Source organism: Xenopus laevis, chromosome 1L, assembly GCF_017654675.1.
Source record: "Xenopus laevis strain J_2021 chromosome 1L, Xenopus_laevis_v10.1, whole genome shotgun sequence".
Classification (NCBI taxonomy): domain Eukaryota; kingdom Metazoa; phylum Chordata; class Amphibia; order Anura; family Pipidae; genus Xenopus; species Xenopus laevis.
In genome coordinates this window covers 109,300,578-109,314,596 of record NC_054371.1, presented here as the reverse complement: position 1 = coordinate 109,314,596, position 14,019 = coordinate 109,300,578, and the positions used below count along the sequence as shown (strand labels likewise).

At 37.9% G+C, this 14,019-nt stretch overlaps 1 protein-coding gene across 2 annotated transcripts; it reads left to right on the top strand.

Moving 5' to 3' along the window:
* The first annotated feature begins 453 nt into the window (after positions 1–453).
* Positions 454–13,350, top strand: wdr18.L (WD repeat domain 18 L homeolog). Of its 2 annotated transcripts, XM_041585222.1 has the most exons (12): positions 454–784; positions 2,655–2,765; positions 2,927–3,060; positions 3,613–3,754; positions 6,592–6,735; positions 6,822–6,880; positions 7,541–7,665; positions 7,939–8,102; positions 8,218–8,289; positions 8,553–8,618; positions 11,068–11,127; positions 11,269–13,350. In XM_041585222.1, the coding sequence occupies exons 1-12, from the start codon at positions 575–577 to the stop codon at positions 11,335–11,337; spliced, it is 1,356 nt and encodes a 451-aa protein (XP_041441156.1). In that variant the 5' UTR covers positions 454–574; the 3' UTR covers positions 11,338–13,350. The 2 variants fall into 2 exon arrangements, with proteins under 2 accessions (XP_041441156.1, XP_018080674.1); XM_018225185.2 differs by lacking the exons at positions 11,068–11,127; positions 11,269–13,350 and having other exon boundaries at positions 477–784; positions 8,553–10,089.
* Positions 13,351–14,019: the final 669 nt, after the last annotated feature.

Here is a 14,019-nt window from a genome sequence, read left to right as displayed (position 1 = left end):
TAATTTGGCGATGTATTGAAGTCTAAGTTTTTTTTAAAGAGACAGTACTTTGATTATCGAATGGTCGAATATTCAAACTATTTTACTTCAAATCGAATTCTAAGTCGTAGTATCCTATTCGATGGTCGAAGTATCCAAAAAATTACTTTGAATTTCGAATTTATTTACTTCGAAAATTCCCTCAAATTCACTTCGAAAATTCCCTCTAATTCATTTTGGCCCTTGATAAATCTGCCCCTATAAGTAAGTATAAGAGAATTAAGAACAATGTGGCACATTTTCAGGCAAAGTACAAATAAAGGATCAGCCACGTGTGGGCACCATTTTGGTGAGCAAATCCGGAAAAACTAGATATCTCGTTTGGCATTCTATCCACGTATACGCAGCTTTACTCGATATTACTGTTTATACAAAGTAACACAAACAATGACTATGCAACTCTAGCCCACGCTTGCATAAGATAACCGGCATCGTAAGAGCTGTTTACTGAATAGAAGAACCCATAGCTTTACGGTCACGTGGTGTGAAAGACGCTCATCCCTTGTTAGCACGTGACTTTCCGTTCCGACTAAACATGGCGGCGCCCTTGGAGCTAGTGCTTAGCGCTGACGCTGCAGGACAAGTTGCGAACTGCACGGTTTGGGAGCCGGTGACAGGCTCTGTGCTTCTGACTTATAGAGGGGGTAATACTTCACATCGGGGATTGGCTGTACTCGGCGGTCAGTACTTGCTGGGCGGACAGCTTGGAAAGAACTACATCAATGTGTGGGAACTGCAGAGAAGGGTAATGAGCCAACCTGGGCTTCTGGTTGGAGGATGCTGCAAATAATTGTATCCTCTTTTACTGATTGAGTCATTAACTTTAGAGCTGTTTGTTGAATGGCTATATTCTGATATACAGATTACAAGCCTGTGCTACTTGTGACTCCCCATTCCAGCTATGGCTAAACTGCATCCCTTCAGAGGCAAAGGTTAACTGTTATATATGTGTGTGTTGCAGCAACTTGGTCCTGGGGACTGCAATATATTATAGGAAATTAACCCTGTATGTCCGAAATACAAAACTGTAGAAAACAAACTATGCATTGCTTTAAAGTAGTGGCTCACCTTTAAGTTAGCTCTTCGTATGTTATATGCCATTTTCTTCTGAAAAAAAAATCTTTTTAAATGGGGGTAGGGTTGCCACCTTTTCTGGAAAAAAATACCGGCCTTACTATATATTTATCTTTTTTCCCTATTAATAACATTGGGATCAACCAGCATTTTTACCAGCCAGGTGGCAACCCTAAATGGGGGCACTAACCCCATCTAAATAAAAAATTCTCTGTAAGGCTACAATATATTGTTATTGCTCAATTATTACCCCTCTTTCTATTCAGGCCCTCTCCTATTATATCCTCCTACTGATTCGTATCAGTGCATGGTTGCTAGGGTATATTGGACCCCAGCAACAAGATTGCCTAAATTGCAAACTGGAGAGCTGCTGAATAAAAAAGCCAAATAACTCAAAAACCACAATTAATTCAAAATTAAAACCTACTGAAAATTGTCTCAGGATGTCACAATCCGCATCATATTAAAAGTTAATTTAAAGGCGAACAACCCCTTTAACAACAGGCTTGTCAAAAACGCCACATTTGTAAAGGGACCATATACCCCCTTGTTCAACATTAGATCAATGAATAGGGCTTGTGCCGACCATACGTTTATACTTATTGTTTTTATTATGACATTTCTTGCTTCAAACAATCAAAATCAATCAAAAAATTTTGAAAATTAAGCTTTTCTTTAGACTTTTCTTTCATTTTCAAATAATGCCCCATTTAGAGCATGAAATCACAAACTGTAGATATTACCTGATTAAAACATGATCCCTCAATACTGTGAAATGACTTCTTACAACAGAAAATAGTAATTAACACAAGGAGCACGACTGGTTCTAATACAATGGGACTTACCTTGGTTTCCGCAACTTAATATGTGTTCTCCAAGAACAAAGGATAAAAAACTCTGCACTATAGAAATATTCACTCATCTAGAAATGTCTGTGGGCCACTTTTGCATTAATGGACTCTTCAAAAATCTGATTGAAACTTTGAGGCATTAAAGGGGAAGTGAAGTCTAAAATAGAATAAGGCTAGAAATGCTGTATTTTGTATACTAAACATAAACATGAACTTACTGCACTACAAGCCTAATCAAACAAATGATTTATGCTTTCAAAGTTGGCCACAGCACATGCTGTGTACATGCCATTTAAATAGCCAGGGTAATGGTAATAGAAAACTGACTCTAATGTGGTAGTGGTGGGAACTATGTATATCACCACCTATGAGCAGACTGAAGATTTATAGTCATAGTAGATCATGTACATCTTTTCCTGTCTTAATAGTGCCCTAGTTTTGCTTACTACAGCGTGATGGAAATGTCATCGGGCTTCAGTAGTCATGGATCATGTTATGGGGATGCCTGAGATTGTTATTCATCAACGGCTTCAGTGTACCAGTGTCTTATTTCAAGATAATTGAGTTTCTAGGGGCCCCATGGTGTCTATACTAGCTTCTTCTAATATTTTTATGTTGTCTTCCTTCTGATGTTTATATGAGATCATTTAGCACCCTCCATCATTGTTTTACCCTTTTCTATATATTTAGGACCAGCTGCAGCAGAAGATTGTATGCCCAGGTCCTGTTAACTGCTTGTCTGCTTCTCCCAATGGACTTTACCTAGTGGCTGGCATTGCAGAAAGTATTTACCTTTGGGAGGTGAGTTGCTTTTCTGTAAAGCCCAGTTTCTACAAGCATTAAACAATTAGATAATTAGAGGCTCCATAGCTCTTATTTTTTTTAATTGTACACATATGTTTATAGGTAATGGCAGTATGTCCATACAATTCTATATTGCTTGTCTTTACTGTCTCTGTCAGGTCTCCACTGGACACCTCCTTGCTATACTAAACAGTCATTACCAAGATGTCACGTGCTTGACTTTCACAGATGACAGCAGTCATATCATATCTGGAGCCAAGGACAGCTTAGTTCTGGTGTGGGGTCTTTACAGGTAACCAAACTCCTTTCTTATTAGATTGTGTGTCTTCAGCAGCGTGTACAGTTGCCAAAATAAAGTATATAAGGACTATGAAGATGCAGCGTTAAGGCATACAAAGGTAACACTAATAACCAGTGATAGGGTACTGCAGCTTCAGGAGATAAAGCTTCCAATATATTGGGGGATAGAGGCAGATACCTAGTTTGCTCTGCACATTACAAAATGTGATAAATGTTTTAGCCAGCTTCTTGTAAGAAGATTGGAAGCAAACTTTGATTTTCATGAGATACTTCCCAGCTGCAAATTCACCCAGTGCTAATAACTGAGCCCCACATATTCATGTTCACATATCTCTTCTAAATGAAACGTGTTAGTCCGTTATCTAATACAGCTGCAGCTGTGTGCAGTATAGGTCATGAGTGTCATTTCCACATAGAAATATATTTTATAAATAAGTATTTAAATGACAATGCCACAATGAATATGTCATGAAGTCTGGGACTTGCAGCTTTTCAAGCAATGGTCTTTTCTATTGTGCTAGTACAATTGTTTGTGTTCTTTTAGTGTTTTGCAGGTGGAGACTTCCCGAGGGCCTGAACCTCGCTATGTATGGTCTCGTCACAGCTTACCTATCACAGATGTGCAATGTGGTATCGGAGGTCCACAGGCCCGAGTAGCCACATCTTCTCTAGATCAGACGATCAAGGTTAGTGTGCATGCATGTATTGTGCAGTACACATTTTCAACATCTGGGTGGCATAAGTATCATAGAAATTCAACCTTGCAATTACTATGGCTAAACCGTTCTAAACCACGGTTTATAAGGTAGTACAGGTATGAGCGCCCTTATCCTGAAACCCATTATCCAGAAAGCTCAGAATTGTGGGAAGGCACATTGACTGCATTTGCAAATAATTCTAATTTCTAAAAATAATTTCCTTTTCTCTGTAATAATAAAGCAGTACCTTTTACCTGATTCTAACGCTGCATGAAACTATATTGGGAGCAATAAAATCCTATTGGGTTTATTTAATCTCTAATGATTTTTAGCAGACAAAGGTATGGTGATCAAATTATGAAAAAATCCCTTATCTGGAAAATACTAGGGCCCAAGCATTCTGGATAATAAATCATTTACCTGTGTTGCCCTAAAGAGAATGTCTACCTTAAACATGTAGTCTGTTGTATTCTAAGGACAAATGCAAATGATTATTATGTTTTATTATTTTTTTAATAAACTTTGTTCTGCAGCTGTCCAGTCAGGTTGCTAGGGTATGTGGGCCCCAAACAAAGATTTTTTTTTCCCAACTTTCCTCACTGTATTATTAGTGGAAGCAAGCAGAAAATGTTGTGTCTTTTATAAACTAGTGATTATCATATAGAAGCACTGAATGCCTGTGGCACATTACCCAATGTATTTCTGGCTCATAGTGTTTGCATTGAGTATTGGAATCTTCAAACTGCTTTCAAAGCTTTCTAGGTGGTAAACTATTATCAACCCTTTAAGTGCCACAGAGGTTCTTCAGCACTTTTGGGTGGAGGAGTGGCTTTTAAAGATGCTCTCAGAAGCCCCTAGGCAATTAGCGGAGCCGCTAAAAAAACGTTTTATTGCCATTGCGAATAGAGTATTCACCAACCTCACTGTGCAATACCTTTGGCATGTTTTTTTGGTTATTATATTCAGTTTTTGGTGATTGTGCCGAATTTTGAGCATTTTTATTAAATTTTTGCCATTTTATTGCATTTTTCAGTTCTGTGTAGGTGTTGTTCACTTGTTTCTGTCTGTTAAACCTATTTGGCCAAGCTGAAATACCCAAAGTGTGATTCTGACTGATTATTACACTTGGTTTATTTAATTCTAGTGATTTAGTGATATTGAATGCCGCATTATTTTGTTACTTTTTTTCCCATGAAAAATTTGGCCTGCTGTATATCCAATTAGGGGTCTCTGTTACATAGTTACATAGTTAAATTGGGTTGAAAAAAGACAGTCCAAGTTCAACCCCTCTAAATGAAAACCCAGCATCCATACACACACCCCTCCCTACTTTTAATTAAATTCTATATACCCATACCTATACTAACTATAGAGCTTAGTATCACAATAGCCTTTGATATTATGTCTGTCCAAAAAATCATCCAAGCCATTCTTAAAGGCATTAACTGAATCAGCCATCTTTACGCCACATAGTTTGGTAAATCTATGCATATTGGGCATCAAAAAAGCTTTCATATTTAGGATGCTTTATGCTGGTGCATTAGGAAATGTGGCAAAATTGAAGCTTTGTGACAATTTTTAGAAATTTCATAAAAAACGCTACATTGGGCATGGCTTCGCAGTTTTATAGTTTGTAGTAGAAAGAGGTATTTTACCAATTTTGGATTAGTCAGAATGTGTAGTTTCGGAATATATATAGTTTTCTATGCTCTCCCTACTGTTAGGGGGTCAGTACATAATACACGTACCGGGTGCTTATATTGCAGCAGCCATAGTGTCAGCTGTGAAAATTCAAATGCACAGTTTTCATTTGCATGCCTCTGTACGCCACATCGTTTGATGCACATTGGGCATCAAAGTGTTCAGTAGACCCCTGGCATTCATATTTAGGATGTTTTTGCTATGTACCTAATGCTATGTGGGAGATAAGATGCTAGAAAGAAGGAGCTTTGAGGCGATTTTCATGTATTTCATCAAAACCCATTTTAGGTTTTGCAGAATGAGTACTTTTCAAAAAGATATGGTTTCCTGGGGTAACTTGACTGTTCTAGGTTTTTGTTCCTTTGGAATGTAAAGTATGCCATATTATGCTTTGAAAATTTAGTAATCTACTGCTGGAAGTTTTGATCTATAGAAATCTCCATAAAACTATACATATCTGGTATTGGCACTTTTGAGACAAATCAGTATAATTTCTGTGCATAAAATAAAATATTTTTCTGGTTCCAATTCCTATATCATGGAATAATAAAAAAATAAATATATATATATATATATATATATATAATTAATTTTGTTTTGGTATTAAGAGCTCTAAATCTTGTTACAGAAGGGTAAATACACAAAAACTCATATTTAGCTCTTCTGCAAAAAAATATATAGTATTAATTCCTAAAAATCCCCCCCAGGAATTGCCTCTTAAAGGGGTGGTTCACCTTTAAGTAAACTTTTAGTATGCTAGAGAATGGCCAACATTATGATTATGATAAAGGTTTCTTTAGGCTAATGGAAAATGTGTCATTTTCTCTGCTGGAAAAATGACTTTTGTGTCATTAGCCTTAGACAGCATTTTCATGCAACTGTAGCCAGGAATGTTATATAATCTGAAAAAAGTGCCATCCCCAGATTAATGTGCCCTGGGTAGAAGTCACTGCAGAATTTTCTAAATGCTATTAGAATCTCTTTTGTTTTATGGGTTTTTTTAATATATATTTTAATTTTCTTTTTATAAATCTTGTGTGTATTTTCTAGCAAACTCTTATCTTCATAGTGTCTGCATATAAGCAATGTACAGAACTCTATTTGAAATTCACTCTTCTCCGCAGCTGTGGGACATTTGTTCAGGTGACCTTCTGGTCTCTGTCCTCTTTGATGTTCGGATCACGTCGGTGGCATTTGATCCGGCTGAATATCATCTGTTCTGTGGGGGCAGCGATGGCGTTATATACCAAGTTGACCTTTACACTACGGTTTGTTTTTAGTTTCCATAATGGCTTTTATAGAAATACACATATAAACACATAACTGAAAAGTAAAAACACACTTTATTTTGCAGCCAGAGCAGAGAGAACGGCCATTCCATCCCGAGCAGGAGATGGTGTTTAAAGGACACAGGTAGGAGCAAGAATTATAGAGGAATCACCAAGTCTATATTAATTTCAGATTCCTGGCACCAAAATATACAGCTTTGTGAAAATAACTGATTACAAATTGAAAAATTGAAATAAACTATTTTCTAATAGTTTCTAGCTTATGCTGCTAAACCCCTTGACAATGTGTCTCAGAATGCATCCTTCATTGAAAATGTGTCTGTTCATACTTGCCATTATTGAATTAACCTTAATGAACTAATTTTCTGTCACTTTGCTAGCCAATTGTACAGTATATAGAGCACCAGGTGTTCTTGTGGACTTGTATCCTCACCAGAGCTGAGTGTCCTTACCCTTAATCATCACAGTTATCGGTTTGTTGTTTACCCACTTTCAACATTCTGGACATGATGTAGACATCAGGAGCTTACTACATTTTTATTAGTTTTCAAAAAACTCGGGAGCAGATTTACTAACTGGAACTGGGGAATCTTTCAGGCTTCACCGCAGTATTCATTTTTAATTTAAGCAGGAACTCTGTTGCCCCGGAGTGGTGAAACGTTGTGTAGTAATAATACTAGTATATAAGTTTCCTGCTGTCCGTGCTATAAAATAATACATTTCAGTATGGTACAGAATGTTTATCCGACATCTTTGCTTCTCATAATATATGTCTGTTTTTCAGGAACCAGGTTACATGCTTGTCCGTGTCTCTGGATGGGAGCATGCTGATCTCTGGCTCTCATGATGAAACTGTCTGTGTTTGGGACATTCAAAGCAAGCAGAGTCTGCGTTCTGTCCCCCATAGAGGTGGTATTTTTTATTTTTGTGATTTTTGTTTGAGACTTTTAACAGTATTGGGCAGCTCTGTATTTAGATCCAGTACCACCATATGTACCTGCTCTAACAGTGACCCCAGTTTGCAAAAGTGACACGCTCACAATTGCCTGTGACTTCACTTTTTTTATTTTCATCTTTGTGTTTAATAGAAAATTTTTATGTCTGGCACATCATTTATATTACATTTCAGCTTCTATCGCCTGCACCAAATGTTTTTATGACATGCCTTTTTTTCTTTTCTAGGGCCTGTGACAAATGTATTTATAATAGCTGCTCCAAGTAACATGTTGCGAGCAGAAAGTAAGCCAAGCTTCCCTCTACCACACTTCAGCAAACACCTGCAGGGGGCTGAGGGGTGTGAGGGTCCAGAGAGCGGGGGGGTGATCCTGCGACTTGGGAAGCAGCAGGTAAGTATTGTAACTGGGATGGAGTTATACAGCTTTTTATACAGTTTTTATACAGTCATTCCTTTCTTTATCTGTGAATGTATCCATTTGCCTTAATGTGTATTTAAAATTCTAGGGATCTAAGGAGAACACATACCTGCAGAGAGCAGATCAGTTGCAGTCCCTCCTTGGTGAAAGTGAGGGCAAGGTAAGTACATTCCGTTATATCCCGTTTTACTTAATTATTTTACCCACACGGGCATTTGTTTTAATTGGGTTCTATTCTGATGGGCACAACAATAAAAAAAAAAAAATTGTTTGGATTTGGCTAGTGTTTAGTATAAACAATATTCTCAGCTTTCTGTGCTTTGCTTTCAACTGCAAAGGCAGGAATTCATTCTGGTATGTCTGTATTTTCAGCCTCCCTCTAAACCATTCTACTTAATTTCTCTCCTGACTCTTTTCTTGCAGAACCTTTCAGGACTAGTTGAACAGCTTCGCTCTAGAACCTCAGAGCTGGAAGAGGAACTTAATGTGGTACGAAAAATCAACAAGGATCTCTTTGACTTTTCAGCCAGAATTATCACTAAACAATGATATGCTTGCTCACACATATATTTGCATTCTATATAGCAAGCATTCAGAACACACAGACTGAAACACATGCACAAGAATTTTAACATGCTATTCCAATTTTTGATCAACATCCTTGCTGTTTGTAAGTTTTGCGTTACACTTTCTGTGTGATCTACCTGTTGTAGTACAAGGAAAAATAGGTATCTGGCACTATGTAAATCCACAAGCAGGTCAAATTAGAGATGCGATGAATCCAGGATTCAACCTTTTACAGCAGGATTCGGATTATGCCGAATCCTTCTGCCTGGTCGAACTAATCCTAATTTGCATATGCAAATTAGGGGCAGGGAGGGAAATCACGTGACTTTTTGTCACAAAACAAGGAAATAAAAAATGTTTTCCCCTTCCCACCCCTAATTATACAAAAGATGATGCGATCCGCATCGGAGCTCACCCAGTATCGCTGTGTTCTCCTGGTCGCAGCCTGTGTGAGACGCCAGCCACTTCCCGCCGGCATTCAGTATAAGACACTCGGTATTCTCATCACGTTCGGCGCTGATCCAGGACACGATTTGCAGACTACAGCATCGGTGTAAAAGGTAGGCTTTATTTCAACACACACATGGTTGGGGGTTACAGCGGTGGGTATGCAGCCCTAGTCTGCAAATCGTGTCCTGGATCAGCGCCGAACGTGATGAGAATACCGAGTGTCCTTCCCACCCCTAGTTTGTATATGCAAATTAGGGTTTGGATTTGGTTCGGTATTCGGCCAAATCTTTCTCAAAGGATTCTGGGGTTCGGCCGAATCCAAAATAGTGGATTCGGTGCATCCCTATCCCAAATATTAGTAAAACACTTACATGCCCACAGGACACTTAATCATAGCTATGCTACAAGGCTGTCGGAAAGCTGTTAGTAATAATGTAAATTAAAAAAAAAAAACTAATACTTTTGATTACATGTTTGTGGATTTCCAGAGTGTCCAATGCCTACTTTTTTTCTTTCTAAAGCTGAGGGTATGTGGCTGGAGCACTTGGACCACTTTGTCATGTTGGTGAGTCTTTAAACTGTAAGTTGTGTTTTATTGCCCTGTTATGACAGAAAAAGATTGACTTGCTATTTAAGAATATTAATTCTTCCACACACTTTTAATTCTTCCACACACTTTTATCAAACTTAAGTGCATCTTCTGAATAATGAACCTTGGGCATTAAATGGTATTTACTAATGACACTGATACTTCCCCAGTCTTATTATTATGAAGATGAGGATCTTGTCTTTTGTTAAGCCATGACAGCTCTGTGATATTTATAATAGGTCACGGCTAAACTATGTATGCACACAGGTGAACTGTTCTGACAAAGTGGCATATAGTACTACATGTTTTGTATTTAGTACTTTTTAATAGTTTAATAAAAAAAATTGTATGTTTGCTCGGATGTCCATCAATACATTCACTGTATTCTTTTTGAATCTATGGTACAAGTGATGCAACAGCGATTTGAATTCAGCATCACTGAAGTTCCCATGGGATGCTTTCAATTCGTTACTGGGTTGGCCTGCAAAAAAACTACTGCAGTCTATTTACAGGATATTTTGAAGTATTGTACTGCATTTTCTGTTAAAACCAGTCCTATTTGCTCAAATTGAAATCAGTTTCTGTGTGACTTGTCAATAATGCTTCCTTAGTCTTCCTCACAAGTTTGTTAAAATTACTCTATCCTATGATCATTCCAAAGATCCATATTGAAATAGGTTTTTTTACCTGCTAATAAGAAAGTCTGGTTCATATGATCTATGGGAAGCAGCAACCTTAAAGCAAAATGGTGTCCTTAAAGGAGAAGAATTGCTACGGAGGCATTTTATTGCCAATAGATTAGCTGCTAGAATGCTATATTTATTCTGTAGAATGTTTTACCATACTTGAGTAAAAAGCTCTAGAAGCTCTCTGTTTGTTTAGGATAGCAGCTGCAGTTTTAGCTTGGTGTGACATCACTTCCTGCCGAAGTCTCTCCCTGCTCACTTATAGCTCTGGGCTCAGATTACAGCAGAAAAGGGAGAGGAGGGGAAGAGGAGCAAACTTAGCATGCTCATGCCCGGGCAAGGAGGTTTAAGCTGAAGGCAGGACGTCTGATACAGAAGTCCATGTGTACACAATAGAAGGAAAGAAATGGGTCACAGTTTATGGGTTAATGTTTTTTCAGTGGAAGTATCGTGGCTGTATACTAACGTTTCAAATTGGTAAATTAATAACTAGCTGTTAGGGACAATGTGATAGCTGTTTATTTTAAAGGAGAAATAAACTAATGATAAGGTGACTGGATGTAGAGACCATTCCCATGTGTTGTTGATAAAATTGGCATGACTATCGCAAATTTATTTTAATGAATGTCTACTGTGTTTGTCTCAGGCTCAGGAGTGCAACTTGCTGACCAAGAGGCCCAAGGGAAAATGCAATCCTCATATTAAAGTGAGTTTTGTGCACTACTTTAAAGTGAGTTGTGAACTACTCAGATTTGTTTTTGAGTAAAGAAGAGCAGATTCAGTCAAAATTCTCCACCAGTGTTTAAATACATTTACATGGTTAATAAAAGCTTCTTGTTTGATGAAGGAACCTCAGAGATTGAAGGGCTGCGGATCCAAGAACTTTCTGTCACAACCAGTGGCCAGATCATACTGACACTACTACCAGGATGCCATAAACAGAGTCTCAAGAGCCACCGATCTTAGTGTTTGGAGTAGAGAACTTGGAGAAGGCTGGGAGTTACATAAAATAGCTTTTATCCAGCAGAAGAAAAAAAGACAGGCACAGGAAGGGTTAACAAATGATGGGCACTGGCACATGAAGTCCAAGGCTAACCACAGCAACAGTGAATAAAGCACAAGTTCAATGTACAGTTAATGCACTGTAGGACTGGCTAAACAGGCAATGGTTAATATAGGAACAGAGTAAATAATCACCTGCCATGGGCAGAGTGACCAGTAGGGCGTGGTACTGGCAATGAAGGTTGGCTATACATCTTATATTTATCTGCTATTAGGTGGTGTGCCTTCATCATCACACATTCCCATTTTCTTGGAACAGTGATGATCCAGACATCACTGAGCTCTTGTGGCTCAATTACGTCAAGTGCCCGGGTCAGAAGAGTGCACCCTGACACTTTCAAGCAAGAGGATTGTGTCATGAGAAATGGAAACTTAATACCCAAATGCTCAGTTTAGATTGTGAAGATGTATGGTCTGGCTCAAATAGACTTAATGTAATTTAAAGGTTAAAAATGCTCCCTGAAAGGAAAGTATCCGGCAGCAGAAATGGGAGGTTCCTTTGGTGGTGGACGGGACGTCACAAGCAGGTACCATGACATCACATCAAATGTGCCAATGGGTGCTCACAGGTCCAGGGCAGCACTGGACCAAAATATTCTACTGGCCATAATTAAAGGGGTGGTTCACCCTTTCAAAAGTCTACCCTGTTCAGGCACGGATTTGTGGAAAGGCCACCAAGACCTGGGCCTAGGGAGGCAGGATTTTAGGGGGCGGCATAAAGCCTAACAACACCCACATTGGTTCAGAAACATTGGCAATGCGCAAATCCCCATTGCACTGGTCCCAATGATGAAAATTTGCTTGAATAAAGGGGAGGGGATGAACGGCAGCGGGCCTTGGGGCGCCTGCTATGTAAATCCGGCCCTGATCCTGTTGCTGTGCGTATTGCATTAAGCATTTTAGAAACACATTCTAAAAGTTATTTCTAACTTACCCAGTTCGAAGGTAAAGTGATCTGCTGGAAAACGGTCGAACAGTGCAGGTTTCCCCTATTCTGCAAGTCTGACTTGTCCAAACTTGTTAAATAGTGTGACTTTAAAGTTTTTTAAATACAATTGCATATAAAAATCATTTGATTTATACTGCAATGGCAATTTTATATGCTAACTAAAATATTTACGAGAATACCTCATTTGACAGGAAAAAAACTCGGTCATAACTAAAATTGCAATGTTCCAATCATTTTTACAAATTTGACGTGTTGAAAGATGTTTTTTGACTAAACATGCTGTGTTGAAAATAAATTTAAATTCAGGATAATTTGAGTTGTTCACAGCAATATTTTTGGAACTAATGTATTCTTGGATTATAATAGGCTCCTTAGTATCCTGTGGACAGTAAAGTTCACCTTCTTTTTGTATTTTTATAAAAAAAATAAGTAATTTTATTTTCTTACAGTAACATTTAACTTTCATTTTTGTATTTAGAAGACTTTCTATCCTGTCTGTCACCAATTTGAAGTAAAATATGTAATTCCCCAAGAAACCAGGTCCTCTTATATTAATTTTCCAGTCTGCAATTCAAACCACTGTTAGGGCAGTGAACCTTACACCCTGGAGAACAGCTGAGCAAAATGATTAAATAAAATGCAAGAAATTAATAAATGAAAGTCAATAGTAATTTTCTGTTTGAGCCTCTGCCAGACAATTTTTAAAAAACAAAGATATTGTGAAATAGTATAAAAAAAATGTAATTCATCTTATAACTGTCAATTATTTTTATTAGAAGGTGAACATTTTATGTGAACGTCTCATGGCTTTTGGCATTCTCTAGGATAAACCATGGGGTAGGATGCCGTTTTAAGATATATCTATATATTTCTGTTTAGAATACAGGGTGGTTGCCCTCTTGTGCACAAAAATGACCAGATTACCCCAGGTCTGGTGATGAAGTATTGCATATGAAATAAACTTTTATAAAATTTTATATACAGAAATACTGGTCAATTTCAATTAATCCAGCTTGTTATGGAGCAAACATTTTGATAATACATACTAATGATCACTGTTTAATCTCTTAAACTTCTGGCTATGAGTTGTTGTTCAAAAACAAATCCTCTAGACGCCAATATTAATAAATAAAACCCCTTCTCTTTGTTCCCTTACCAAAGTAGAGCTTGTCCAAATATTACAATACATTCAAGCTGGCCAATAAAAACCAATAAAGCCTTTTAATTTGGATTTAAAGATTCCCTGTAATGTGATCTCAAATTAGAAACATGCACAGAACCTCACATCAAACATTTATTTGTGCAAATTCACCAAAATAAAAATACAAAGTCAATACAAGTGTTAATGCATAATATACTGTGATAACTCACCCTGGTGGTTTAGTGGTGCGGTGCGGACGCCCGCCACGCCGCTCCTCTTCGACTGCGCCGGTTAACTAAGGTGCGCGCGGTGCGCATTCCTCATATTTATTGGTGCATGCACGACAGCGTGCAATGGCGCAAAGTTTAAAGTATTTAAAGTGCCAGGTTGGATTTTCTCATTGCCCGTTATAGGATCATATATTGTGAGATCCTGGTGCTTCTGAG

What these genes read in the sequence shown, in the direction of transcription:
- wdr18.L (XM_041585222.1), top strand. Translation starts at nt 575, where the DNA reads ATGGCGGCGCCCTTGGAGCTAGTGCTTAGCGCTGACGCTGCAGGACAA. An exon ending in TGTGGGAACTGCAGAGAAGG is followed by an intron (nt 785 to 2,654) that starts GTAATGAGCCAA and finishes CTATATATTTAG; the next exon opens with GACCAGCTGCAGCAGAAGAT. An exon ending in CTCTAGATCAGACGATCAAG is followed by an intron (nt 3,755 to 6,591) that starts GTTAGTGTGCAT and finishes TCTTCTCCGCAG; the next exon opens with CTGTGGGACATTTGTTCAGG.